This window comes from Lissotriton vulgaris, chromosome 11 (assembly GCF_964263255.1).
Source record: "Lissotriton vulgaris chromosome 11, aLisVul1.2, whole genome shotgun sequence".
NCBI lineage: Eukaryota > Metazoa > Chordata > Amphibia > Caudata > Salamandridae > Lissotriton > Lissotriton vulgaris.
In genome coordinates, this window is record NC_141699.1 from 754,612,600 (window position 1) to 754,640,564 (window position 27,965).

A 27,965-nucleotide genomic window follows, 5' to 3' on the forward strand; every position below is an offset into this window, starting at 1 on the left:
AGGGTACACGGATCCTCCGAGCCCATAGATATCTCAGGAACTACTGAACGGATTTACACCAAATAAGCAAAAGGCACGAGTCTGAATCAAGGACTACCTCTTTGGCAAATTTGGTGTAATTCCGTTCAGCAGTTCGGGCTGCAGCTGCGGCTGAAGGTCCTATGGGAATTTGCATTGGGAAAACGCGTTTTGTGACCACCCTTTTTTCTCGGCCCCTGTGAAACTTTCAGGATAGGAGTGTACCGGAGCTGGACAAAAGTTTGGAAAATTTTGTGCAGATTCATCAATCGGCGTCAAAGTCATTCCAAATAGAATGTTCAGATTTCCTATGTATAATAGGTCCTAACTATAACTATCTACTGGCAAACGCCTGTAGAATGAATATATCGGTCGCCAGTAGGTAGTTATAGTTAGGATTTTTTCAATGTTAAATCTCAAAATTCTATTTGGAATAACTTTGGCACCAGTTGACGAATCTGCCTGAAAATTTCCTCAAAATGGCCTCGTCGAGTTCCGGTCTTTCCCTGAAAGTTTGGGGGGGATTTGTCAAGCGGGGGCCGAGATAAAAGGGGGGTCCCAAAACGCGTTTCCCCCATGTTAATTTCCATAGGGCGGTCGATTTCACTTTTAGCTCGAACGGCTGAATGGATTTACACCAAACTTGGCAAAATTGTAGGGACTAGTAGCCCGATGTGCCTTTGCTATGTCTCAAGATATGTGCTTCAGTGGATTTTGAGTAATTTAGGTTCAAAAAAATATATATATCTATAGGCACGCCCCGGTACGCGCTCCGGGGAGCGCACCGGGCGCGCCACGCGACTTGCACGCAGAAAGCTGATTGGCTCTTGGGTGTCTGTAAACATTCTAAACAGTCTGGAGCGGCCGCCATCTTGTGTCTCGGTAAAATTGAGACACAAGAGGTGGCAAAAACAAAGGGGCAAATGACCATAAGGGGGCAGAGTAGACCCCCTCTGACCCCCTAGGTTTGATGTGGGGGCTAAAATAGGGTCCTGCGGGGCATTTAAAAAAAAAAAAAAATTCGAGTTGCGCGGGGGGAGCACCCGGTACGCGCTCCGGGAAGCGCACCGGGGAGCGAAGCACGGGGAAAATCCAGGACCATATTTATGAAGGCCTTGCGCTGCCAGTTTTGCGCCGCCTGTGCGTCACTTTTTGTGACGCACCAGCGGTGTAAAAAAATGCGCCTTGTTACGTTATATTTAAAAAGTGACGCATCTACCTAGATGGGTCACTTTTTAAATATAGCGCAACAAGGCGCATTTTTTTACACCGCTGGTGCGATGCGTCACTTTTCTGTGCGCACTCCTTATGACATTCCAGATGTGTCATATTTAATGTATGACGAATCATGTCGCAAGGAGTTACAGATACGTCAGTATTTCTGACATAAAAGTAAACATAAAAGTGACGCATTGCTGGAGTGCGTCACAAAAGTGACGCAACTCCAGTAATGCGTCCTTTCACAAGGGGAAAGCACCATCGCACCAGCGGTGTAAAAAAAATGCGCCTCGTTGCGCTATACTTAAAAAGTGACGCATCTAGGTAGATGGGTCACTTTTTAAAACCCTGCGCCACATTATATCTGCGTCAGGTATAATGTATGCAGAGGGGGCGTTCCCCCGCAAAAAGCTTGGTAATAGCGACGCAGTGAAATCTATGAGATTTCACTGCGTCACTTTTAGGATGCTGTTGCGTCAAAATTTTGCCCCTGCCTCACAGCAGGTGTAAGACTGACGCAAGACCTTTCACATGGTGCTTTCCCCATGTGAAAGGACGCATTACTGGAGTTGCGTCACTTTTGTGACGCACTCCAGCAATGTGTTACTTTTGTGTTTACAGATACGTCAGAAATACTGACGTATCTGTAACTCCTTGCGACATGATTCATCATACATTAAATATGACACATCTGGAATGTCGTAAGGAGTGCGCACAGAAAAGTGACGCATCGCACCAGCGGTGTAAAAAAATGCGCCTTGTTGCGCTATATTTAAAAAGTGACGCATCTAGGTAGATGTCATGAGTGATGTAATATGTGACGTCATCAGCAGTGCATTGCAGGCGCGCAAGTTATAGTGAGTCCAACTAACTATAACGTGGAATTTCAATGGTTTTATGTCAGTAAAATTTCCAGGTAACTATAACTGGTGTGAAACCTATGATTTTTTCAGTGAATTTAATAGGTTTTTTAAATGCTAATTCCTAACTATAACTGGTGTGAAACCTATGGTTTTTTCAGTTATTATATATATATATATATATATATATATATATATATATATATATATATATATATATATATATTACCCACGATGTCTCCTCCACAGAAAGAAACAGGCAGCACACGAGGCTTGTGGAGCATCCACCTTTAATCTTATATATATATATATATATATATATATATATATATATATATATATATATATATAGCGAGAAGCACATAATGGAGAGACGTAACACAGGGTGATTGAAGAAGGACACAGTGGGAGAGTATATATGGATTTATTTTTTGGAGGGCTAGTCTGCAGATTGCTGCTGACCCAGCCTTAAAAGACAGCGCTTTCGTGCTACTCCAATTTAATATGTTTTAATGTTCCTATCCATCTCTAATCGTTAGCCAAAACAAAATTATTAAATTGGCACGTGCATGCGTGGTGACGCATGCATGCGCTGTGTGATGACGCAGCTGCCAGTAGAGGCCACATCATCACTCCTTTTTCATTCCTTTGGATTCTGCACAGCTTTGCCGAAAATATGTTTTACAGATGCTGTATAGAACCACCAAGGTACACTGGCAGAGCTAATAGGTCCCGAAGGAGAAAACTATAGGGTTTGGTAATACTTGGAGCATGGTTCCCCTCGTGGGGAATTTATTTACCTGCCTAAGCAACCAGTTTTTACAGGTGAGGTGATATTTGACTTGCTCTTTGTGTTGGAAAACAGAACTGTTGAGAGGGAGCAGAAACATAATGAAGTGATTTCCAGTGGTAGAGCTGAATTCCACTGAGGCTTGTTTTTTTCATTTACCAGGCCAATATGGGTTATTGCCATTTTATAGGTCGCCCTAAAGTGAGAAGATATTTTTTATTGTTCAGATCAGTTTAACTGTTATCTGCATCTTAGTTTGATGGTTCCTGGATTGTATTTGTTTGCTTGTTACAAGACCATACCATATGCAAAGAGAAGTATGGTGCGGTCCATTGATTTGGGCATTCTCACTGAAAAAGTGACTTTTCATGCAGGCTTAACACTCTCCCTCTATGTACTGTTCAATGGAAGGTGAGTTTCAGTGCCACATTTTAAACGTAAACCTTGCATTACTTGCAGTGACAGTATTGGAGAACATGAGTTACAACGAAAACCAATTCCACCTTGGATGAGGTTTTCTTATTTTCTTGAGTTACATTTTTCTACAACTCCTCTATTATCTACCTTTTCTGTTCCATGCTCTCCCTTGATCTGTGTTTCTCTGTAATTATCTTCCTTCAAGCCTCTTGAGAACTTCCGCCAAAGAAAATGGCTGCCTGCGCCCTTTTATCTCTACAGCGGATTACCCTGCTCTCCTCCTGCGGTCATCCATTCCTTCTTCACCCCTCCCTCATATTTGGTCCTTCCGCCTTCAGATAGAGGAATTGTCATGTATTGCTTATTTTGGTGATTCCTACATTCAAGTTCACTCTTCTGCATCTCATCCCGTGGGGTGTGATGAGGAGAGAGGTTGTTTCTGTGAAACCAAGTACCCTGGTGTAGTTTCCGCCTGCCAACAGATTTTCCACGTCAGTTGCATTGATACTTTCGCATCGAATTCTTGATGCCCATAGTAGGTGTCCCATCGCTAATTACTTACTTGGTCTGGTCCATTGGCCATTTCAAAGTATTTGAGCTGCCTGTCACATGCAAAAACAACAATTGATGGACAGAATGCAGAACAATGTCATGCATTCACCCCAGGCAAAATAAAGAGAGCGGCAATGTATGTAAACAAACAGAACAGATATACACTTTAAATTGTAAGAATACTCAGTTTAATAAATTTCATTAAAATCGGATAAAAATGATTCTTGATATTTATAGTATTTACAGCGCTTTTGTATTTAGAGCGCAGCGCCGCGCTGGAGTGTTCCGCGTTATCTCTTTCCCCTTGACATCATTGAATTGCGATTTTAACTGCAGGTACATTTTTCATTCTCTGCTTTATATACTCTCATGATGTTTATGCACTTTTTACACAAATAGTGCTTTTAATGTAATACACGTATATTTGTCCTGTTGCAGCTCTGAACCCCTCCTTAAATAGTCACCTGCTATTATGCACATTTGCATCAGCGTATAAAGAACATGTACTTCTGATCAGACAATTTACAGGTAAAACTTGTCATGCACTCCTTAGATCATATTTATGCCATCATTTTTATAGGTATGCCAATCGAGTGCATTTGAATACACCTATGGAAATATATGATCCCCTATACCAGCAGTTAACAAACTGATTATATTCTACCTCAGCTCTCCTTTGGTGCTGTTAAAATATCGTGTTAGTCACCAATGATGGACCCATGATCTACATTCGTTGTTACAATCAAATATTTTCAATATCCTAGAGGTAAGGCAATATATGTGGGTCCGTCTGCTTCTAATCGTTAATAGGATAACTATAGATGTGACATGTTATTTAAGAATTATGCCACAGATTACAATATTAAGGCACTATAGATTGTCACTATAGGTTCCCCAAACCTTTTTTGCAACAGAGAAGCGATTTTTGACTTTAGAGAGCATTAAATAGTTATCGGTCCATAAATTGAATTAAGAGCTTTATACTAAGAGACCTTATAGACAACGTTGGGATTCTATTGTTCAATCTAACATTATACAGTCACTCACTGTTTTTTAAGCTTCCCCTCCCTTTTTGTGTACCTTAATCCTTCCTTTATTAATCCAGCACTATATATAAGAGGACCATTAGAATTTGCTTGTTCAGTCTATTTTCCCTCTTTTCTATCTTCTATTTTTGCTTGAGTTCTGGGATAAATGATCCATTGTATTGCGATTTACATATTTATGCTCTAACTATTGTATCACTGTATTATTTTCTATGTTTACTATAACATCAGCTCACACATATACCACAATAGCACACAATATAGCGGTTAGTTGAATATTGTTATCTTATTTTAGGCAATGTATGATGCAATGAGTTTTATCTCTATATGTACTTTATATCTTATTGTAACTGATTTTATAAATATTGTTCACTCACTTTTAGATTCAATATTTTAGATGGTACTTTCCTGAAAAAGACACTTCTGTGTCGAAACGCGTCGAAGAGAACCGTCTTTTCTCTATATTGATCTGTTTATTATGAATTTTGTTGACTATACAGTATTGACTTTAAATTGTAAGAATACTCAGTTTAATAAATTTCATTAAAATCGGATAAAAATGATTCTTGATATTTATAGTATTTGCAGCGCTTTTGTATTTAGAGCGTAGCCCCGCGCTGGAGTGTTCTGTGTTATCTCTTTCCCCTTGACATCATTGAATTGCGATTTTAACTGCAGGTACATTTTTCCTTCTCTGCTTTATATACTCTCATGATGTTTATGCACTTTTTACACAAATAGTGCTTTTAATGTAATACACGTATATTTGTCCTGTTGCAGCTCTGAACCCCTCCTTAAATAGTCACCTGCTATTATGCACATTTGCATCAGCGTATAAAGAACATGTACTTCTGACCAGACAATTTACAGGTAAAACTTGTCATGCACTCCTTAGATCATATTTATGCCATCATTTTTATAGGTATGCCAATCGAGTGCATTTGAATACACCTATGGAAATATATGATCCCCTATACCAGCAGTTAACAAACTGATTATATTCTACCTCAGCTCTCCTTTGGTGCTGTCAAAATATTGTGTTAGTCACCAATGATGGACCCATGATCTACATTCGTTGTTACAATCAAATATTTTCAATATCCTAGAGGTAAGGCAATATATGTGGGTCCGTCTGCTTCTAATCGTTAAAAGGATAACTATAGATGCGACATGTTATTTAAGAATTCTGCCACAGATTACAATATTAAGGCACTATAGATTGTCACTATAGGTTCCCCAAACCTTTTTGGCAACAGAGACGTGATTTTTGACTTTAGAGAGCATTAAATAGTTATCGGTCCATTAATTGAATCAAGAGCTTTATACTAAAAGACCTTCTAGACAACGTTGGGATTCTATTGTTCAATCTAACAATATACAGTCACTCACTGTTTTTTTAGCTTCCCCTCCCTTCTTGTGTACCTTAATCCTTCATTTATTAATCCAGCACTATATATAAGAGGACCATTAGAATTTGCTTGTTCAGTCTATTTTCCCTCTTTTCTATCTTCTATTTTTTCTTGAGTTCTGGGATAAATGATCCATTATATTGTGATTTACATATTTATGCTCTAACTATTGTATCACTGTATTATTTTCTATGTTTACTATAACATCAGCTCATGCATATACCAAAATAGCACACAATATAGCGGTTAGTTGAATATTGTTATCTTATTTTGTGGCGTTCTAATCTAGGATCCTGATCGATACTGTGACCTTATGCCCCTATTCGGCTATAAATCCATTTATTCCCTATATTGGCATAACCGTTCAAGTGCAATATTCAGAAACACATCTCTGGCCTCACACGAACAGAGCCACATTTCAGAATAGCTTTCTCTGCCACTTCCTTTGCAACCAATTAGTGCAATGACATAGCAGAAGTCACTATCTGAGATTCCTAGATTAACACTCCGAGTTCTTCAACAAGATAAAAATTCAGCAACCTGGAAATCCCCGCTTGCTGTGTTTTGATTAGTAATAGAACTCTAATGAGCACTGATAGACGATCACTTCCTAGTGACATCTTTATTGACGTCTTATGTCCAGCAAACTTACGTCAACCAAGGCACCTTTCAGGTAGAAATACTACCAACGTTGCCTTAAGCAATGCCCTGTTGCCCGTCGCCTGAAGCTGCTGTTATGCTGAAGATATCATAGCTGCTATCGCTACTGCTATCGCTGCTAACTAGCGAACGATGGTGTGGTGAACCTAGGAGCTGAACAGCCGTCCCCCTGCAAGAGCCCAGCAGATGCAAGCTGCCCGCGGACGCTGTCCCCCCCCCTTCCTTCTCCTCCTCGACGCGCTGAGAAGAGACGCTGCCTTTCTCCTGCCGAGAAATCCAGCTCCAGCGTTTCTGGTCTACCCTTGCGGGTGACTGGGATATCGAGCCCTGAGGGAGATACCAGACCTCCATCATTCTATTCCAGAGGTATGGTGTTGACTAAACCCTTGAGAGAGAATTCTTGAAGCAAACCTTGGCAAAACCAACTTAACTTAAAGCTACTTACTTACTCCCCTCCCAAGTATTAGGCTTAGGTCAGGTACACTGGGGTAGGCGTAGTTAGAAGCACCAGTTGAGTATTTTAGCCTAATGTATATATGAATGTATATATGTTTTATTCCTTTTAAACCATTGTATGGCTAAGAAACCATATCAATGCTTTTACAGTATTATTTCGCAATACTTATCTTACTGTACGTACTTTTTATCATAACAAGTCTTGCAATGGTGGCAATTCATTTCTCTTGTACGAGAAGAAAGACTGTTCAATAAATGCTACCTTTTATTGACAAACGCCCGTCTCTCTATTCTCTACATATTGTGAAAGTAAACTGCACCAACCTGACTGAGTAAAATAACTGTCCATTGTTTCACACGACCCTAGAGATTGACTCTTGATCTGAGGAGCAAAGTTGTCATGTTGCACGGTTGTTGGAAAACTGAATCCCTTCTTGTCTGTGCCAGGGAAGCTGATCACTCCCTATTTTCAGTCAAGAAAGTTTCCAGTGACCTCTGAGCTAGTTGGTAACAAACCCAATTAAGTTTAGCATAGTCAGTAGAGGCCTGGAAGATCCGCACTTCTACGTCGATACTACTGTTTATGTTATTCCAATGCGCAGGGCCTATTGCGAAAATAGGAACTACGCTACAATTTTAGGCAATGTATGATGCAATGAGTTTTATCTCTATATGTACTTTATATCTTATTGTAACTGATTTTATAAATATTGTTCACTCACTTTTAGATTCAATATTTTAGATGGTACTTTCCTGAAGAAGACACTTCCGTGTCGAAACGTGTCGAAGAGGACCGTCTTTTCTCTATATTGATCTGTTTATTATGAATTGTGTTGACTATACAGTATTGACTTTATGTATTGAGATATTTTCTGTGTTTTTTTACTATAAATATCAAGAATCATTTTTATCCGATTTTAATGAAATTTATTAAACTGAGTATTCTTACAATTTAAAGTGTATATCTGTTCTGTTTGTTTGCCTACATTGCCGCTCTCTTTATTTTGCCTGGGCTTGTTACCTGTCAAAAATTGTTTTACCTTGACCCAGGACTCTGATCCAATAGCAGGGGGTCCTTGTTACTTGCAAGTTTATACCTACGGTATACCCGTGTGGGACTGTTTTGATTTACTCACATTGTTTTAGCCGCTTGTCACTCTATTGTTTTTTGTATGATTGCTTTGTGCTGTCATTCTTCCTCACAGCTCTATGTGATTTCTTCTATATCCTTCAAGCATTGTTTCTTGGTTCCTCTCACAAACTGACACATATCCCAGTGGCCCTTCTGTATCATAAACATCATGGCCCAACTCCAAACATTTGGTTTCTCAGATGAAGATTTTGCCACATTAGTAGGCACAAGTAGTTCCTTTGGTAATAGCTTCAAGCCGAACTCCCATAGCAGTGACGATATGAACAAACTTTTAAACCTCCAACAAAACTAGCAAGGCTAGAAGCGCATGGTGAGTTCATGCTTAACTAGCTGGAGTTATCCCACAAGGACTACGAGTCCGCGATATCCCTGGCCTATTTGTAGATTTTAAAGCATTTTTACTTAAATGGAACATGATAGCCAGCAGATGCTCCAGGGACCTCATGATCCTTATAATAGAAACCTCCAAAGAATTAGCGTTAACTATAAAAAAAGAAATAGAAGAATTAGAGGAAAAAATAAAAAAATCTACCAGCTTAGAAGTAGCCACCAAACAATTTGAAGACGCCAAGAAAGATATTTTATCCTTCGCTGAATATTTATCAAGGAGAAAAACCGATATATTCACGAAGGATAAAAGATTTCACACTCTTGAACGAACGTACCCCTACCTTGGCGAAAACTTCTATAAATTAGACCACCATCAGGTAGAATCTAACTCTAATCTTCAAAAAATGAACACTTTTCCAGAAACGTCGGACTCCGATGGAGAAAGTAGTTCAAACTACCATGATGAAGAACCATACAATCTCCAAAACGGACTTAGAAACATCCGTCAACCTTTTTTAGGCCAGCGCACTGCGAGACGGGGACGCCAACGGGTAAGATTTCAGAATCAACCCAGAGGCAACTATCAGAACCATCAATATCCCCCAGAACCCCATCACTACCTGGAAACCTGCAACAAACAATATTGGAAGCAAGGGATATGATACCCATTTTTAATTTATCTTCTCACAATCTTAATAATGCCAGTATATCATTATTATCAAAAGGACTTTCATTTGTTCCACATTCTTCTACTGACCTATTCGAGCTATACCAAGATATTCACTCTTTTTTTAGAAAGATCAGATTAAAAAAATTCTTTGCTAATGAAGGTATTATTGACAATGACAATAGAGTTGAGAACATAGTGGCCTTGCCTTCGACTTTCACCCCCTCATTGGAACAAATAGGTCCAGAAGTCGCTATTTTTGAAAAAGTCGTCTTAAATAGATTAGAACAAGCCCTTAAATTTGTTCCCAAACCCCGTTATAACATTACAAGAGAAGAATTTGCCTCACTCAATGCTCTCAAAAATGACAAGACCCTTACTATAAAAAGCTGTGACAAGGGAGGAGGTATTGTTCTTATAGACTCCAAAAATTATAAAGTTAACATGTTTAAAATGTTGAATGATCTCACATTTTACAAGAAAATTCAGGTCATCCCCACAGAAAGAATTATTAGGAACATTCAAAGTATAACTGCTAAAGCTTTGGAAGCAGGTATAATCACAATTAAAGAACATGATTTCTTAAATAAGTCGGACAAAAAAATCTCCAGCATCTACGGTGTACCTAAAATACATAAAAACCAACTTGACCCTCCCTATCGCCCGATAGACTCAACCATAGACACACCAACAGAAGCAGCCTCAAAATATATCGATAATATCCTGAGACCTTATATTCCATTCACCCCTTCTTATATTAAAGACACAGGCGATATAATATCTAAAGTAGAACATCTTCTCTTTAATCCACTGACAGATATTCTGGTGACCCTAGACATCGAATCATTATACAGTAACATCCCGCAACTAGAGGCATCAGAAGCTGTTATGTGGTTCATAGATCAGCACCACATACCCTGCTCCAAACCCTTCATTCTTGAATGTCTCCTTTTATTTTTAAAAGAAAATGTTTTTGAATTTGGAGAACAAATGTACCTCCAGACTAAAGGAGTCAGTATGGGGACCTCCGTAGCTCCCTCTATAGCGAACATTTACATGTCCCTTTTTGAATTCAAGTTCATCTATAATGAAATTGCCCCCTTTTATGAGTCTGTTTCCCATTGGTACCAATATATTGATGGCATCTTCTTTATATTGACCGATGGGGAACAGACTCTTAAGGAATTCCTTACTTGGTTAAATTTAACCAACGTCAACCTTCGATTCCCTGCTCATACCAACACCCACCAAGTAGAATTCTTAGACATTTTCATTAGACACAGCTTTGGCATTTTGGAGGTGGATCTATACATCAAACCCACGGCAAGGAACCATTAAATCAATGGGGTTCACCCACAGAATCAGAGGACCTGGGTATGAATAGTATAAAAAAGGGGGGTGGTCCTTGACTATTGATTGGTACCAAACTTATATAGTTGTCATTTGTTTCTCAATGGTGCGATTAGATCTGCATATGTTGATTAAAGCAACATGGGGGAGATATATTCAAGAGCTATTGGTTGTATGCACATTGACTGCAAGCATAAACAGTACCCAAGATATAGCAAAATCAATTTGTGAAAAGAAACATTGATTATAACCACACTCTGATTTCTCGTTATATCAAAATTCACGTATTTATTTACAATACCATAAAACAGTTCTAAACGGCGCAAAGGACTATCAGGCTATAGTCCGTGAAAAGGGGAAAGGGGTGCTCTTAGTGATGTAGAGGGGAAAGGAGAGCAAGTGTAATATACAATTGTACTATTTACAGAAACCAAAGCGGGACAGCTTCCGCTATCATAACAGCCTGTCCACAACAATTGCAGAGGGGAAGGAACTTAAACTAGACAGGGTACAGGCATCCAAAATGATAAGCGTCGACGTTTCGACCCTAGTGTCCTGAAGGAGACCCGCAGCTGAGGTCCCAAATACCCCAGGAGCACTAGGATCGAAACGTCAACGCTTACGTCGACGCTTATCATTTTCATCTTGTGTGTTTTGCTGTTCGCCCTAAGTGGGAAGGGTATGCCCAGACATGGGTCCCGTGCTCACTACGCCACTGGGGTCAAGCTATCCTGGCTGATGAAGGCTGATAGCCAGAAACCGGTCCTAGTATGCTTGATTCTGGTCCAGGGAAGACATGGCTTGGCAGTTCGGGCTGGACTGTTCCCATGAGGCACAGGGTCAAGACTGATTTGCATATGGCCATGTCTGAACTGGGATGGCCTGATGAGCAAAATAACGATGGATTAAACTCAGATCTGTGACTGGTGGTGAATGTTTTGTCAATGTGCAACATTCCGTCCATCATCTTGTGTGTTTTGCTGCTTGCCTGTTCCAGGTAGGTTTTTTGGTTCTCTTGGTGGCATTGAGCAAAAGAGGTGACAGTTTAAACGGAGCGCACAGCGTGTGTAAGTAAATTAAATCAACAAGTAAGAAGGTGCTCAAAGTGAACAAGAGTCTGTCACCAAGACTCTCGTAAATAGCCAATAAATGGCTAACAACAGTACATAGAATTCACCAAGCACTCTATTATCAAGTCCACTTTCAAATTCGCAAAATAAGTACGTTTCTTCAGATTCCTTCTTTTATTCGGTCATCCAATAGAAAGGAAATTCTTGATACAGCAGTACAGCCAACACGTGTTTCGTCTAGTCTGTGTTTGACATATAGACTTCTTCAGGGCACAAATAGGAATAACTTAAATATTCCTCAAGCCTCGGTATAATCGCGTCTTCATCTGTCAACAACCGAGGGTATATAAATCTCTTGTAGCCCGTCTTATTATTATCATCATCACATGTGTGAGGAACGGGTAGTAACCTCAAACCTCACAGAATTTAGGCAGCAACTATCTGTATGCCGATTTTATAAATCCAATGATCTTTGTCCCATGATGTAAGTAATCATCCACTGAAAAGGTACCTCGTATTTAGAAGTCTCCGAGAGTATCCGACATTTCGTATTCCCGTGATTTATAAAATCGGCATACAGATAGTTGCTGTCTAAATTCTGTGAGGTTTGAGGTTACTACCCGTTCCTCACACATGTGATGATGATAATAATAAGACGTGCTACAAGAGAGAGATTTATATACCCTCGGTTGTGGACAGATGAGGACGCGATTATACCGAGGCTTGAGGAATATTTAAGTTATTCCTATTTGTGCCCTGAAGAAGTCTATATGTCAAACACAGACTAGACGAAACACGTGTTGGCTGTATTGCTGTATCAAGAATTTCCTTTCTATTGGATGACCGAATAAAAGAAGGAATCTGAAGAAACGTACTTATTTTGCGAATTTGAAAGTGGACTTGATAATAGAGTGCTTGGTGAATTCTATGTATTGGTGGCATTGAGGTTCTCTGATTTGCTTGTGCAGGAGGCAGGCGCAGGACACGCCTGGTGCCACGTGCTCCTAATTTTTACAGTCTTTGAGTGGCAATGTCACCCAGCCAGGTACTTTAACCTGAGACAAAACAATTCAAAACAATCCCTGGGACTTTATAGGAGTTAAAGGATTCCCAGAGGAATTCAGCTGCAAAAATAATGGTTCACTGGCTACTTTCTTTCTCCATTCTTATACAGTAACGAGACTGAATGCAAAACACACAAGGCGCAGTGAGGCTTAGGTGGCACACAAAAGGTGTCTAATGGAAGCATACCAACCATTGAAGATCCTGTACACTATTACTTTTCAAACTGTAAAAATATAGCCACCTCCTCGGAAAGGCTTATGCACCTAGCTGTTCTCACCTACTCAATAATACCCCTTTTGATTACTCCTGTGAATCATGGTGTTGCCAAAGACCAGCTCCTACATGCATAAAAATTGTTCCCACACCACTGGTGCCACAATCTGTTTATTCTATTTTTCAATTCTTTTTCTAATTTCTGCCATTCTAAGTCATGAGAAGCCAAAACTTTGGATTTCCCCCGATTCGTGCTCAAACACCAAGCTTCTTGGTACGTCACTGGTGCCTTTAATTCCAAGAATAGGCACAGATGAGACCCTTATTTTTAGAAAACTGTATCTCCACCAACTGTTGGAGACTTCTATTCTTTAATTCCTGATCAAGCAGTAACCGTCTGAGCACAAGAGCCTGCTTGATTTGATTATTTATTGAAATTTGCCGTACGAACAGTATTGTGTGATAAAAAAATCCAGAACTGCATAAGTTTCTGATTTACAGTATTTTACAGTCTTGGAATGCTTTGTTTCACTTAACTTCACTTGCCTTTTAAGTCCATCCTTGATTCTGATGCCTGATTTTCAGCATCAGCACCACGAAAGGATTTTGTCACCGGGTCTGCTTGTTACTTAGTCCTTCGGCCCATGTAGATTTATTTTTAGCCTCTCACCACCCTTTCCATTTGCCGCCCATGGTCAATGCCCGTCTTTTCTTGCACCTCTTGGGCGACTTCACCTCACTATCATCTTCTCATTTGGATCCCCTGTCTGGCATTTGAGTGTATTCAAGGTCTTGCTCTCTCCAATGTTTGATCACTTGTGGCACTTTATGTCCCCATCCGTAATCTAGGTTATGCCTCTCAACTTTGTCTCCTTTCTCCTTCTACCCCCTTCCTTAGCTTTATTTTCATTTATTTTCTCTGCTGGGACACAATTCATAAAAGAGTCTCTCAACTTCTGCCCTCTCCTTCTCTTCTTTCGTTTGTTCCCTCATGAAAGAACATTTAAACTCCAGGTCTTAAGCTCCTATCAGCCCGATTCATCAACGACCCGTTTTGCGTGTCTATAGTAGCGATTCATAAGGAATCGCTATTACAGGCTCGCAAAACGGGATTCATGTAGGAATCGCAAAAAAAAATGCGATTCCTACATATTCCTTATTTGCGATTAGCAAATTGCTAATCGCAAATAAGGAATAACTCCCCATTCATTCCTATGGGCCAAAAGGCCCATAGGAATGAATGGGGAGTATTCCTTATTTGCGATTAGCAATTTGCTAATCGCAAATAAGATAGCGATTTAAAGGGTGCCAGGGGTGTCCAAAGGACACCTGTAGCACCCTTTAAATGCAAATTTAAACAGGTGTTGCGCACACACATGTCCAAAGGACATGTGTGTGTGCAACATGCAACTTAGAAAAATGCTTTTAAAAGCATTTTTCTAAGTTTTCGCTATTTACCACGAGGTTTGACCTCGCAGTAAATAGCGGGCCGAAATTGCGAATTCGCTATTTATAAATGGATGATGAATTGCATTTGAGGAATCTCAAATAGAGATTCCTTAAATGTAATTCCTCGCAAAATAGCGAAATCGCTATTACCGATTTTTGCATTTGGGATGATGAATCCCAAATGCAAAAATCGCATTCGCAAAGGGCCAGATTCTCAGAATCTGGCCCTTTGCGAGCGCAATTTAGCGTGATGAATCAGGCTGTATGTCACTTGACACATTTTCTGCATTATGATCTGCTGTATAGCATGTTGGTGATAGCATTAGCAAAATTCAGTATGGTAACATTTATAAATAAAACTACAATTCATGGACTTGCTCTATACAGAACACAACCACTCACACCAGTGGTTTGGACCCATTTGGATTTATTTTAATCACAACATCTGATATTAGTTGGTTAATAAATCACAACACATTTTTCCTGAATCTCAGTAGCACTGAAGTATTTCAGTGATGAATACGCAAATGAAATTATTTGAAAGATCACATGCTGCTGTAAAAAATGGACCGCTGACATCAGCAAGTTTTAATTACTTGGTAACAGACCAGAGATGATTCAGTCTCAACTGCAGCTTTGTTTTCACTTCTCTTTGATGTCCCCCATCCGCATGTTCTGTCCGTCGGATGTGCACTATTTACCCTTTGACCTCCATTTCCAGTTGACATCTTTCAGGGGTAAGAGACACCGAGCGCTCCAGTGAGAATGTGAAATTTGGATTGGAACGCTGCGGAACGCGTCCTGTGATTAGTTCAAGTGTGAAGTTTTGCTTTCAATAAGGAGTGGAGTGTGATCCGGGACCCGTGTGCTGTTCCAGTTTTACAATAATGACAAATCAATTACTTTTACATTTTAATCAGTATGGAAGACTTTGTAGCCTGCAGAGCGCCATGGAGTCAGATGATGGCCCAAGGCACACGTCACTCAAGGGATATTAAGTTGAAACAAGGGGGTCCTTTTTCAGCTCTTATAAAAGATTCTGGGAATCTATTTTTTAATTTAAAAAAATATTTTAAAACCACCACAGCCTTAATTTTTGAAAAGTCGAGTTGTGGGCCAGCCATTCAATGTTCAATGGCATTATCATCAAAGAGGAAAAAATGGTTATATTGGTAATATGGAATAGCATGGGAGCTATGATAGACATAAAAGAAGAGGAGTGCACTAGTACAAGAAGCAGATAACTCAAATAATACAATTTTTTCGTTTTAAATGTCAACAAACGAAATTTGGCTCGGACAGTTACAGGATATGCTATAGACTGAACAAGAGATGCTAACTGTCCTTTGTATGAAAATAGTGAACTAAGGAGCAGATGTATGACCGTTTTTTTGCGGTCGCAAATGGGAATTCGGCTAGTTTGCGACTGCAAAATTGGTCTGCCCCATGTACAAACCCTATTGTGCGAGTCAGTAACCTATTACCGACTCGCAAAATATGGTTCGTGACTCGCTATTAGGAAGGGGCATGCCAAGGGCATTCCTTGCCAATAGCGAGTCTTACGGCAATGTATGATTGTTTTGCAATCGCATTTGCGGTCGCAAAACCCTCACAGTTCACCACCTACTTCAAGTAGGTGATAAGGCACTCGTAAACAAGAAAGGGTCCCCAGGGGACCCATTCCCCTTTGTGAGTGTGTGCGAAAATATTTTTTAAGAGCTGACAGTGGTCCCAGGGACCACTGCCTGCTCCCAAAAAATGAAACACAAACATTTCACTTTTCTTTTTTAAATGCATCCTCTTTTTCATTTAAGAAAACGGGCTGCATTTAACAAAAAACTGCTTTATTTAAAAAGCAGTCACAGACATGGTAGTCTGCTGACCCCAGCAGGCCACCATCCCTCGGAGTATTAGCCATTCCTAATGGGGTCGCAAATAACACCTGCCCCATGAATATTAATGAGGCAGGCAATTTGCAACCCCATTAGGAATCGCTAACAGTGTCTGTGACACTGTTGTACGTTGCGAGTCGCAAAGTGATGCAATTTGCAGGTCGCAAAATGTAAGGGTCGTACATCTGTCCTAAAGAGCCTTAAGGGGTGCATCTGATTATATGGTTTCATGGTATGTCTCAAAGCCGAAGTAAAAAAAAAAAAAAAAAGACACACAATTGATGGACAGAATGCAGAACAAATCAAAACATTCACCCCCAGTCAAGAGATCTGGGTTAACTCCATCATTGTTTTGCTCACCATGCCACCCCAGTTTAGACCTGGCCATATGCAAATCAGTCTTGACCCTGTGCCTCATGGGAACAGTCCAGGCCGAACTGCCAAAGCCTAAGTTGGCACCATCAAATAAAGGAACATTCTAGAATACCGGTTGTTGGTGAGTGTTAGCGGGGCGGTATTGGATAAAGTGAACTATGTTATTTCCCCACAGTGGATAGCCCCTCTAGGTGTGGCCGAGTCACTTGTGACAATGGATAACAAGACTACTCTTGTCTCTAAACAACTCTCATACAATGCTGGGGATGTGACCAGCTTATTACAACAATATTGAAAACTGGAAAGGTGCACTAAAGCGGCCATCCAATGTATGCTTAAAAATAAATAAATTATCTTTACCTAGTACTACATCTCTACCAATCCACAGCAGGAGGCATCCCAGAATTTCCCTTTATTTGAGGATGTCCACTTGGATTTTGTTCCCTGCTGGGACGTCAGCCACTGGATGGCCACTTTAGGTGAAGAAGCTGGGAAATCACGGCAAACCATGAGTGTAGGGAGAGAATCAATACGGTACCAGCAGTACGTGAGGAATAAGACGTACATTAGTATGGAATGTTGCTGCTATGTGTCCTGAGCATAAACTGTGATGCAACAGTGAATGTCATGGGCTAGATGAGGTAATGAACTAAGGTCCTAAACTTCTGCATCAATTGAAAATGTAAAGCGATTGACTAATAGGATTTCGCAGGTGATGCAGAATTTCACCCACAGAAGTCACTGAACCATCAATTGTGTTGGTGCTGTGAGAGAAGGCAGACGTTTTGCTCTTGGTGCTTGGGTATACGCGAAATCCATCAAATGACCTGTTTATATTTAGGGAACTAGTCAAGATGGATGCTTAAGTGTTTTTCCCATAAGATGAGGGTCGCCCTATACATGTGCTGTGCTCTGATCCTCCATCATGAATTTGATCAGCATAGAGCTTGCATCTGGCTGTAGCTCTCCCAGATACTTCTAAAAGTGGACCATTCCATAGACATGGCTGCCTTGAGGATTTGCGCCTGCTCCCAGATAGAACAGTGGGCAGCCGCTGTTAGCCTGCAGGTTAGGATTGAGGGTTAGAAGCCTAGTTTTCTACACGGAGAATGCCCACAGTAAAATTTTGGACTCTCGTGAGAGCGTCCCCCAAATGCACATAGTGAAATAATTTCTGTATTATAGATTTTTAAATAGAGTACTCCTTGGCATAGATTTCAATTGGAAAACGAGTCTTGTTTATGAGAGGAAAGTGTTAAAAGGAGAGGCACAGAAACTGAAGAATGCCTGGGTGACAGGACCTTTCAAATGTTTTCCCATCCTATAGTACTTGCAAGAGAGACTGAAGGAATACCACAGCTTGGATCCTGGGGCGAAGGGTGCTGTACTCCGGGACATTTTGAGGATTTTGGGGGCCCTGGGTAAAATGTATTTTGGGGGCCCATGCTCGGAACAGCTTTGATTTTATGATCCAGGTTCAGCTCTTTCGTGCCCTCTTTGGTCAAATTCTGATGTGTGTACATCTAGTATTCAGGGATAGTGATGTGTGTTTTCGGTATTGTAACACAGCAGCAACTCATTAATAGTAGTGCACACAATCTCGGTGACACCCTCCCATTTCTCATATGTGAGGTCCTGTATTGATGTATAAGAAACTTAACTTGTGGATGCAGCATGCAACACATTTTGTCTGCAAAATGTCTGTAATAGACTCTCACACATTAAAAATACTTGATAGAAAAACGCTATTTACAACAATCTGCTTAAAAAGCATTCAAGGTCATCAGGGCAAAAAACTACAGAGCATAGCTGGCTCTAGTAGGGGGCCCTCTTTGCCTATGCCTTAATACGGATGTATGACGTTACAACGCATGCTTTTACAGCGTATGCCGTTACAACGCAGTTTTTACAACGCATACCATTACAATGCATAGCGCTTTGGGGTGCTGGATACTGAATAGTTTAATTTACTATTCCAACTCCAGTCCCCGTGGATAGTAGGGAAGGTGTTGGATAGTAAATTAAATCTATTCGCTATCCTAGAGCGCCCCCCAGCGCAATGCGTTGTAATGGTTTGCGTTGTAATGGTTGCGTCGTAATGGTAGTGCGTTGTAAAAGTTTCGTTGTAAAGGCTGTTTACCCTTAATACGGCTCTGGCTGTACTCAAGGCAACTACACAGGTAAAACATTGACACTGTAGTGTAGGGACGCTATATAAACATTTTTTTTAAAACAAGACTAAGTATGTTATGATGGTAGCTGAAAGAAGTCATTCTACATCCTCACGTATGAGTACCGATTTAAAAGAAAAAAAGATAACCATTTCTTCATCACGAAAGAAGCGCCTGTCACTACTCAAAGAGAGAGTTCATTCCTCTTTCTTGTACTAATTGCTGCTACTCTTCCTGGCTCTTCCTTTGTTCTTTGCTCGCACTTTGTCCATAGCATTTATAAAGCTGCATCTTAGCTTTTATTCTAGCTTCTCTTTCATTCAGACATTGCCCTTGCATAGATTATCTTTTTTATCGATTATATATCCTCCACATACATATTGACAGCTTTGCAAATCCTTTTATCAGTCTCTCTGCCATCATCTCACTTTGCACTCTCTAAAAAACCTACCTTCCAATCTTCACCCTTTGACGGCATATTTTTCACTTTTTCCATTTATAGTTCACTCTTTCTTAAAAACCCGTCTCACATGACCCCTGTTTTGTCCCTATATTTACACTTTTAAAATGCTATTTCATTGCCATGTCCCACCCTTCTCATTTCTCTCCCATCCCTTAGTTTTTATTGTTAAAATATAATCCAAGCCAATGTGCTTGTTAACATTGATTTTATTGCGGTTCTGCACGATCATGAAGTGTATATAATGGACATGTTTCAACCTTCAGGGTTGTTTAGGTGTACCAGATATATTCTTATGACAGCCAAAATCTTCCTGACCCAAATGAAAACCTAGGGAATTTTCTTGTAGTGACAGAATGCCTGAGAAGGGTGCAAACATGGCCACTCATATTACATGAACTAAGAGGGGGGGGGGGGGGTCAAGGGAAGTTTAAAGACCTGTGAGGACTGATTCTCTAACATTAATGCAAAACACAAAGTGTCCTTGGGTCTAGCGTGCTGAAAATAGCATACAGAGGAACTGCAGCAGAGATAACCAAGTCACAAGCGGGGAGGTCCTTTAATTAGGACAGAATCTCATCACCCACCAAAGTGGCATGCTTCATCATCTGGGATTCTCCTCTTGGCTGAGAGTCCTAGCGCCGCCAAGGGCTGCAACCCCCTCACTGTGAGGGAGGAGCTTGGGAATGTTTTAAGAGTACTACTCTACAGAAGATGTACTAAATCCCGCAGATGAGGAGCTTAGAATTGGTTAGGTAGAAAGCGCAGTGCAAAAGGAAAATAAACTCATCTTTATTTGGCTGAAACAACTATTTCTGCCCTCCCCCACCAATACAACCTCCCTCCAACAATCTCAGACCCCTCCCTCCCCCAACCACATACAGAGGTGACAGCCTAGGTTGCATATATCACAGGAAAATCATTCTTGATGGGTAACAACTGTGGATCCCAAAGAATTTCTTTTATAATTTTGGTTGGCACACTCAAAAATTGTAAGCGTTAACATTCATATCTGTTAATAAAAATACGGCGACATATCAAGCTTTTTAGGGATTTTATGAAGCAAATAAAATAACATTGCAACTTAGGTTTGAGTCATATACTTTCAATACGTCAGTGGTAAACCTGTTGCTTGGGTCCTCCCGACATCAGAGCTTAAGCTATTTAAACTGGTTTCCCTAATGTGCGTATCCTACATTTTTGCCAGCATTTTATTTATTTTGGTTGCATATACTAACAACGGCAAAAGCTGCCCATTTTCACTTCTACAGCATACCTAAACATGCCCCTACACTAGGATGGCGGATGGTAAGCTCTTAGTGACATTGAAGGGTTTTCAATGCTACTCTACCTCTTAGCAGTCTCTTGAAACATCTCATGAAACTTGATTGATAAAGTAGCGGCTCTTCAGAATAGGGTCAATGGTCCATTGAATAATCTCTGGTCTTTGGAGATGTGATCGCAAGTCTAGGTATTGTGTTCGCTTGGGACAACTGCATGTGGATCTCAGATTAAAGAGTTTTACGCTTCATTTGGAAATCCCCAAATGGGTTTGCGCCAACCTATTCTTAATTTTGCACCACTCGTGAGAGCACTGAGCTCAGCGCGGCTTCTCTAAGCCAGAATTCCTGAAGGGAGCTGCACACAGCTTTCTGGGAAATGTTGGAAAGTAAAAGGAATTTAGATGAAATTCATTAGTGCATCAGGAGTGATCTTTTCCATCTATCTAAAGCTTTAAGTAGAATTGCAGAGTTACCTGATCACTTTACCTTGAGGACCCCCTTATTAGGAATGGCCCTGTAATTCTGATGAGGCTGGCAGCAGGCCTCAGAGTTATGGGACTCGCAGGAATACAGAGGATCCATTTTGTTTATTGGGAAATTCCAGCTGTTTCTGCAGCCACAATCTCCTGGTGAACTCTGGGGAAAAGCGAGGAATTACTGTGGTAATCGAACCCTAACTTACCAATGCACAGGAGTTGAAAGAGTTCAATCTAACACATCTATCTTCTGCTGGCAAACTCGAACCACCAGGTATTTGATGGTTTCATATTCCATTTTCAATGGGCAATGGATATGGTAGTTAGTGTAGGCATAATTAATTTTGAGATTTGAGTAGGTACATAAAGATTTCCTCCTGCTCATATGCAACCCAAATATTTTGTTAAATGTTTCAGGGACTCATTGCATTACCAAATGTCAAGGCGACGCTTTCCTCAGGATCTGTCGTGAAGTCATAAAGACCCACCTCTCGATACCTCCAATTCCGAATGTAATTACTACACAGAATCTTGGAGTGATCAAGCGGGGGGGAAAAGGGAGTTAGGAAGGGGACAGCAGGGAAGGAGATCTGGAAAGGAAAAGTTAGTAACAACACATTCCGTAAATCTAAATTGGCTTTGGAACCTAGAGCCAAAGCTGAATTATTCTGCAAAAACCTGTTGCTTAATCACAGACACTGAAGATACATTAGACTTCTTGATAATAAATACCAAATCTTTCACAACAACCTTTTCACCATATTGTTATTCTCTTGTGAATAGCGACAAAACATTCTTATCATAATTTTGTTATTCTCTTGTGAATTGCGACAGATTCTCTTTAAGCAAAAACAAAACTCACTCCTTAGTAAATAACCTCTTTACCAAAACTCTGTGAGCAAACCAATACAAAAATCACACTGCTATATTTGTCTTCAGATATAGCTAAAACTCCTCTTGACCTTTTCTCCCTAAAGACATTTCAAAGAAAGAGTTGCGCAAAAACAAACAGTTTTAAAAATGAATGCACGCGCTTTCACATACTTTGCACTTTTAAGTTAAACATCTCTTGCCAGCAACAAGATGTAAACGCAGTTTTCAAAGAGCAAAATATATCAATGATTTCACACTTCTGTGCTTTTAATTATTCCTCATAACATAAACTATTAGTTTTATCAAATATGAATCAAGAAAGTATACTCAAAGGACTTTAGCGCCGAGAACTAGGATTGATAAGTCCTACCTGTAGAGTACGACCTACTCTACTACCTTTGAAGGACAAACGTCCCCGAAATGGCTCTTCCAACCGATGACCTTGCACAAGGAGCAAGCTGGATACTGACACGCCCCTTGGAAACGATCCTCAAGGCCTCCGATGGAATCCTTCGTCAAAAACAGCTGGGACTCTGCAAATGGGAGAGGGAGCAAGAAGAGAACACAGCCACTCCCCAGACGATTCCAGAACAGTGAGCACAGGAGACAGGGCGCGGTCGCGTAAGCCAACGTGCTTACGGCGCCCACGTTTGCGACCGGGCTACCAAACCTCACGCATTACGCGTGAGCATGCCAAACCTCACTCATTACGCGTGAGCATGCCAAACCTCACTCATTACGTGTGAGCATGCGAAACTTCACGCATTAGGCGGAAACATAGCAAACAGCAGCCAAAGGACAGGAAAACCTGCACAAACCTACAAACAGGGATGCAACCTAACAGCACAAGCAGGTTTAAAGCACATCAGCCACCAACGCCCTCCCAAAGAGGACTGATGCATTTTGCCACAAGGGCAACTCCGAATGCAGAGTGGGGCGGGCCCTAGACCACAAGCCACCCTAGCCCTGACACCAAAGTCCTACTCTAGAATACTCTGGGGTACTGTTCATAATCTCCTGTAAACACCCCCCCCCCTGGTTAGTGGGAGAAGTAACAGGGAATTTAGAATTAAGCCCTTACAAGTAGACCTTTTTTAAATAGTTTCCAAAGTTCTAATTGTAAATTCCTTTAAATTTGGTATTGTTTAAAGGTATTGATGATAAACTAGTGTTACCAGTATGTTTTATTTGTAGGATCCTCGAAGCTGGATTGAATAATGCATTATATTGAACGCCACAAATACAACAAGATTTGGGCTTCCCTGGTGTTGCTTAGATAATTCTAGTCTTCTGCGGTGTTCTCTTCGCTACAATTCCTAAATTACTGCAAATGCTGGACTATTCTAATTGTATACGAAAGAGCCAGGTTTTTGTGTACTTTTTATACATTCCTCACACCCACACTCTTCTAGAACTTGTATTCATTGCCACAGCATGAGTCGCTGCCCCCAATACTATTCGTCATTCTTTATTTTGAAACATTTGCATCTAGATTTACGTGCCCAAACCATACCCTCCAGCAGTGGTGTTCATGATAAGATACCAGGGGCCTCAGCTATGCCATATTTTCAGGATAACAACTAATGTTGTTGCTTGATGCCTATTTAGATTATTTGTATGTAAATTTAGCTCATGTTAAAATCCTGATGATCGGGCACGGCGCCAATCCCACTGGCTTACAATAGACATCCCTGCCAAAGAAAAAGACATTTATAACACGTGTCCACTTGGTCATGCTCAGTCCCGGATCTGAGGAACCAAGGCAGTCAAAATTTCGGGGCCCTCCTCACAAATTTTCTCCAAATACGTTTTTAATTTTACCAACCAACAGTTTTAATAAACTAAATTTTATTACCCAAAACTAAACATTAACAATGTTTGTTAAACAAAAATTATTTTTCTTAATTTGAATTAACCAACAACAGTTTAAATATTGACTTTCCTCAATTTGTTTGTGGTGAAATCTTTCAAGATATCTAGCAAGTCTACTTTTCGTAAGATGTTGTTTTCAGTGGCCATAATGGCAAGTGAGTTCAATCGTTCTTGCGTCATTGAAGATCAATTTCAAGATCAAATCAATATTCTTTTGATCCGTTGTCGCGGGTTTCCCTAAAAAGAGTGGGGCCAATAGGCCGTTGCCTATTTTGCCTATTTGGTAATCTGGCACTGTACATGCTCAATTTTGTTGAGTATATAAATGGAGGGAAGAACTGTTGAAGAGTTTACCAAGATTTGCTGGATAGTGGAGGGCACATATGTACATTGTTACTTGAATAAAGACGTTTATGTTTTGTTTACGCTTGATATCAAGTTTGCCCTGAATGATCACGTTATGGTTGCACGCTTGCCTCAAAAGTGAGAAATAATACTTACAGCCCACACGCTGATTAGTTTTCTGGCTATGTAGGGGTCCATGTTCCAATAAGTGAAAGGCAGGAAGGTGATGTAGAAGACCTCTTGTCCTAATGCAGCCGCAAACCTGAACAGGTAGTAGAGAAAATAGTTCTTCACAATGTACTTTGGTGCTCGATCCTAGAAAAGAAGCACATACAATGTTATACTTTATTTAGGCTGTCTTATTAACAACATACTCTTGTACCACTCCTAAATAATCCTTAATTTAGGAATTCCAAAGGTTGCAGTAAATTCCAAGCAGTCCCATCTTATACACATCCATTAACCGCACTGTGCTTTAATGGACCAAGTGCGCTGCACCACCAATTCTAAGGACATTCATGCGTACCACACTTCCGAGACCCTTCTTCTCCCAACACATTTACTTCTATTCACAATCCTACATAGTGTACCTCCTTAAGACTGCCATTTATAGAACTGAAGTATGAAATGCTGCAATGAGGGACAGTGAAATCAGCAGGTGAGCCGGGTTGATCAATCTGATTCGAAGGGGAAATTCAGTTCCCATTTGCTACCACCCGTTGTATATTTATGATCAAAATGTCCCTTTCAAGAAAACAAATCTATTAATAAATGGCATACATAACTGATCAGTAATGCTCCAGCTAATTGACTATGTGCGGGATAGTTGTGGTATGAAAGGGTCGAGGGACCAGCCCCTATTTAATCGGCCTGAATGGAGTTCCGGGAAGTGACCAAAAACACTTTGCCACGCTATGCATTGTTCCACAAACAGCAGAGTGCATTGTGTATGCCGTTTGCGCTGATTTTTAGCACCGGGTATTTGTCCTCCGCTGGAAATCAGTGCGAACAGCACCATGCAAGAGGACGCTGCTTCTTTCTGCCGCTCGAGTAGATGTTCTACTCGAGGGGCAGCTTCCTCAACGCGAACGGAAGGTTTCTCAACACGAGCGGTGGTGGCCCTCCGCGACCAGCTGCATTGAGAAATCTCGCCGGAGGTGGTCTGGAGTAAGATTTTCATTGGCGAGCGCGAAAAGAACTCTGCGGAGCGAAGTTTTTCTGAATTCCATGTGCCACACAGAGAGCGGAGTGGGAAAAACCCCGCAAACTCCTCCAGTGGAGCGGAATTTCACACTCAGGTCTACTATTTATCAGATGAATCGACACAAATCTTCTGTAAAGAAAGTTCATTTATGCAGCTCTATGCAATGAAACACCCACCAGAACCAAGGCGTATACAGAATTGTTCACCTTGCTACACTGAAAGGAAACATGTATATCCAATAAAGGAAAGCCAAAATGCACCAAGAGATCATGCTCATCCATGTACCAATCTAGTCACCTATAGGTATTATTATGGTAGACAGCAATTGTTCCAGAAGATGTTCAAAGCAAATAATGCGATGGTACGCCATCCTTCGCGAGAAAGGTCAAAGTGGCAGCCTGTGTTTTATAAAATACACTTCACACGGACCTTGTGTAGGCTCTGAAAATACTCTGTAAGGTGTTAGCTTCAAATATATGCTTTGATTCCTACTAGTGACGCCACTTGTAACATGACATTAAAGGGAGCATGATAAATAGGATTCCTAAAGAATATTAAGTCTAAACTTCTTAAGGTTTCATTAAAAATCTCAAGAGGCCCGGATTATGGATTCAAAGTCGCCTATAACCTCGGAGATTTACTTTAATTTCTTTAAGGTACAATTGATGTATAATTGAAATATTGACTGTTTGTGCAAAGACTTCAGTATATACCTTACTAGCGGAGTGCAAAATTAATGGAATTACTTGAAATTCTGCAAAAATTAAATTGAATGCGAAACCAGCATTTCACAATAAATTTTAGGGCAACATGCATCCTTGTGTCCATTTTGTATGAGAGGGCCCATTTTGCATTCTAAAAAAGTGCAACACACACAAGGGCCTCTAACCATCACCACTCACGTTCTGGGTATTTGCATTGTTCTCATGCTCCTGTGCTAAACGTTTGCCACGAACACGGCTCAATTACGCCACGTGGGGGGTATGGCGACATTTCGGTATTTTCATGTAGTAACGCTTGTTACAAATTTCGTCTAGGCCTCAGCCTCGGATTGGCAAGGCAGGCAATCTGGCATTGGCCGATGGGCCTGTGGCCTAGGACAGTAGGTGGGACATTTTTTTGGTGGAATCAGTAGCCCCACCGCCTGGCTGGGCCGTCGGAGACACTAGCATACTTATACTAACAGTAACAGGATGCACAGCTGGGTTTTTGGCAAAGTGACAATGGCTGCTCCCGGTCTTCCCAGCATGAGAGGTCCCTTCCTACTGGCCACCTCCAGGTGTGACAGATGCCTCAAGGAGCTGCTAATGGGAAGTCATTAGGACTTGCTGTGAAGAGGACTCTGGCAGGTGAGCATACTGGCGAATCGGAGTGGTGGAGGTTGGTGATGCCAACTGGGAGACCCTCAGTTTATTTATTCCCCCTCACCTCCATGGAACAGGCAAATATAAATGATCCTCTTCTGTTCCCCTTTGCCTGCCTGATATCAGTTACTGCAGTCAACAGAGAGAGGTTGTGGCCTCAGCGACTTTGAAACTGCTGAACCAGTTCAAGTTCCAGTGTCAGCTCAACATCCTGTGATTCTGGGCAAATCACTTAACCTACCTGAACCCCATAAACATGAATCCGACCTTTTGTAAAGTTATCTGGTGCTCATGTTAAGCATTCCAATGCCTCTAGGTCAAGTTTGTGCTATATAAAACTGCATGTATGTGAGGAAAGTGACACTGTTTTTTTTTATATTTGCATATTAGCATCATTACCATTGTACGAATTTACATGTGATGCTAGCAGCAAATTAAAAAAACAGATGCACCTTTCACCAGTCTCTCAGCCTTAGAGAGCTTTTCTCAAATATCGTAAAAAAATGAGGTGGATATCTTAAAAACCCAGACTGATCATAAAAGGCAGCCTAGATCTGTGATATGTCCGGTTTCCCAGCAGAATGTAATCAAATGATCCACAGCAATCCACATCCACAGGATAAAAAAGCAATTAAAAGTGAGTTATTTTTTATAATTTTAAGCTTCCAACATATATGCTTTTCCACTGCAATGTTTATTTACAATTTAAATCCCTTTCACATGTATGCTTCTTTAACAAATCTTTGCATATATAATGGAATTAATCTTTTTTTTTTACTGAAAATCTGTACATTTTCTCTGAATAAAAGTATATCTTCAATTAATTTTTTTGAAAATGAAATAAACGGTATGGACAGCTTTACAATGAACCAAAGTCAGAAGTGAGGTGCAAAGATTTACAGATAAGAAGATACCTCTGAAAAGGTC

At 40.6% G+C, this 27,965-nt stretch overlaps 1 protein-coding gene across 1 annotated transcript in view; it reads right to left on the bottom strand.

Annotated features, from left to right (window-relative positions):
* The window catches only part of SGPP2 (sphingosine-1-phosphate phosphatase 2), a 542,910-nt gene that overhangs the window by 329,847 nt on the left and 185,098 nt on the right, over nucleotides 1-27,965 (bottom strand). The window contains exon 2 of the mRNA XM_086943879.1: nucleotides 24,627-24,785. Coding sequence (XP_086800005.1) covers nucleotides 24,627-24,785 — 159 coding nt within the window. The remainder of the gene's footprint in view (nucleotides 1-24,626; nucleotides 24,786-27,965) is intronic.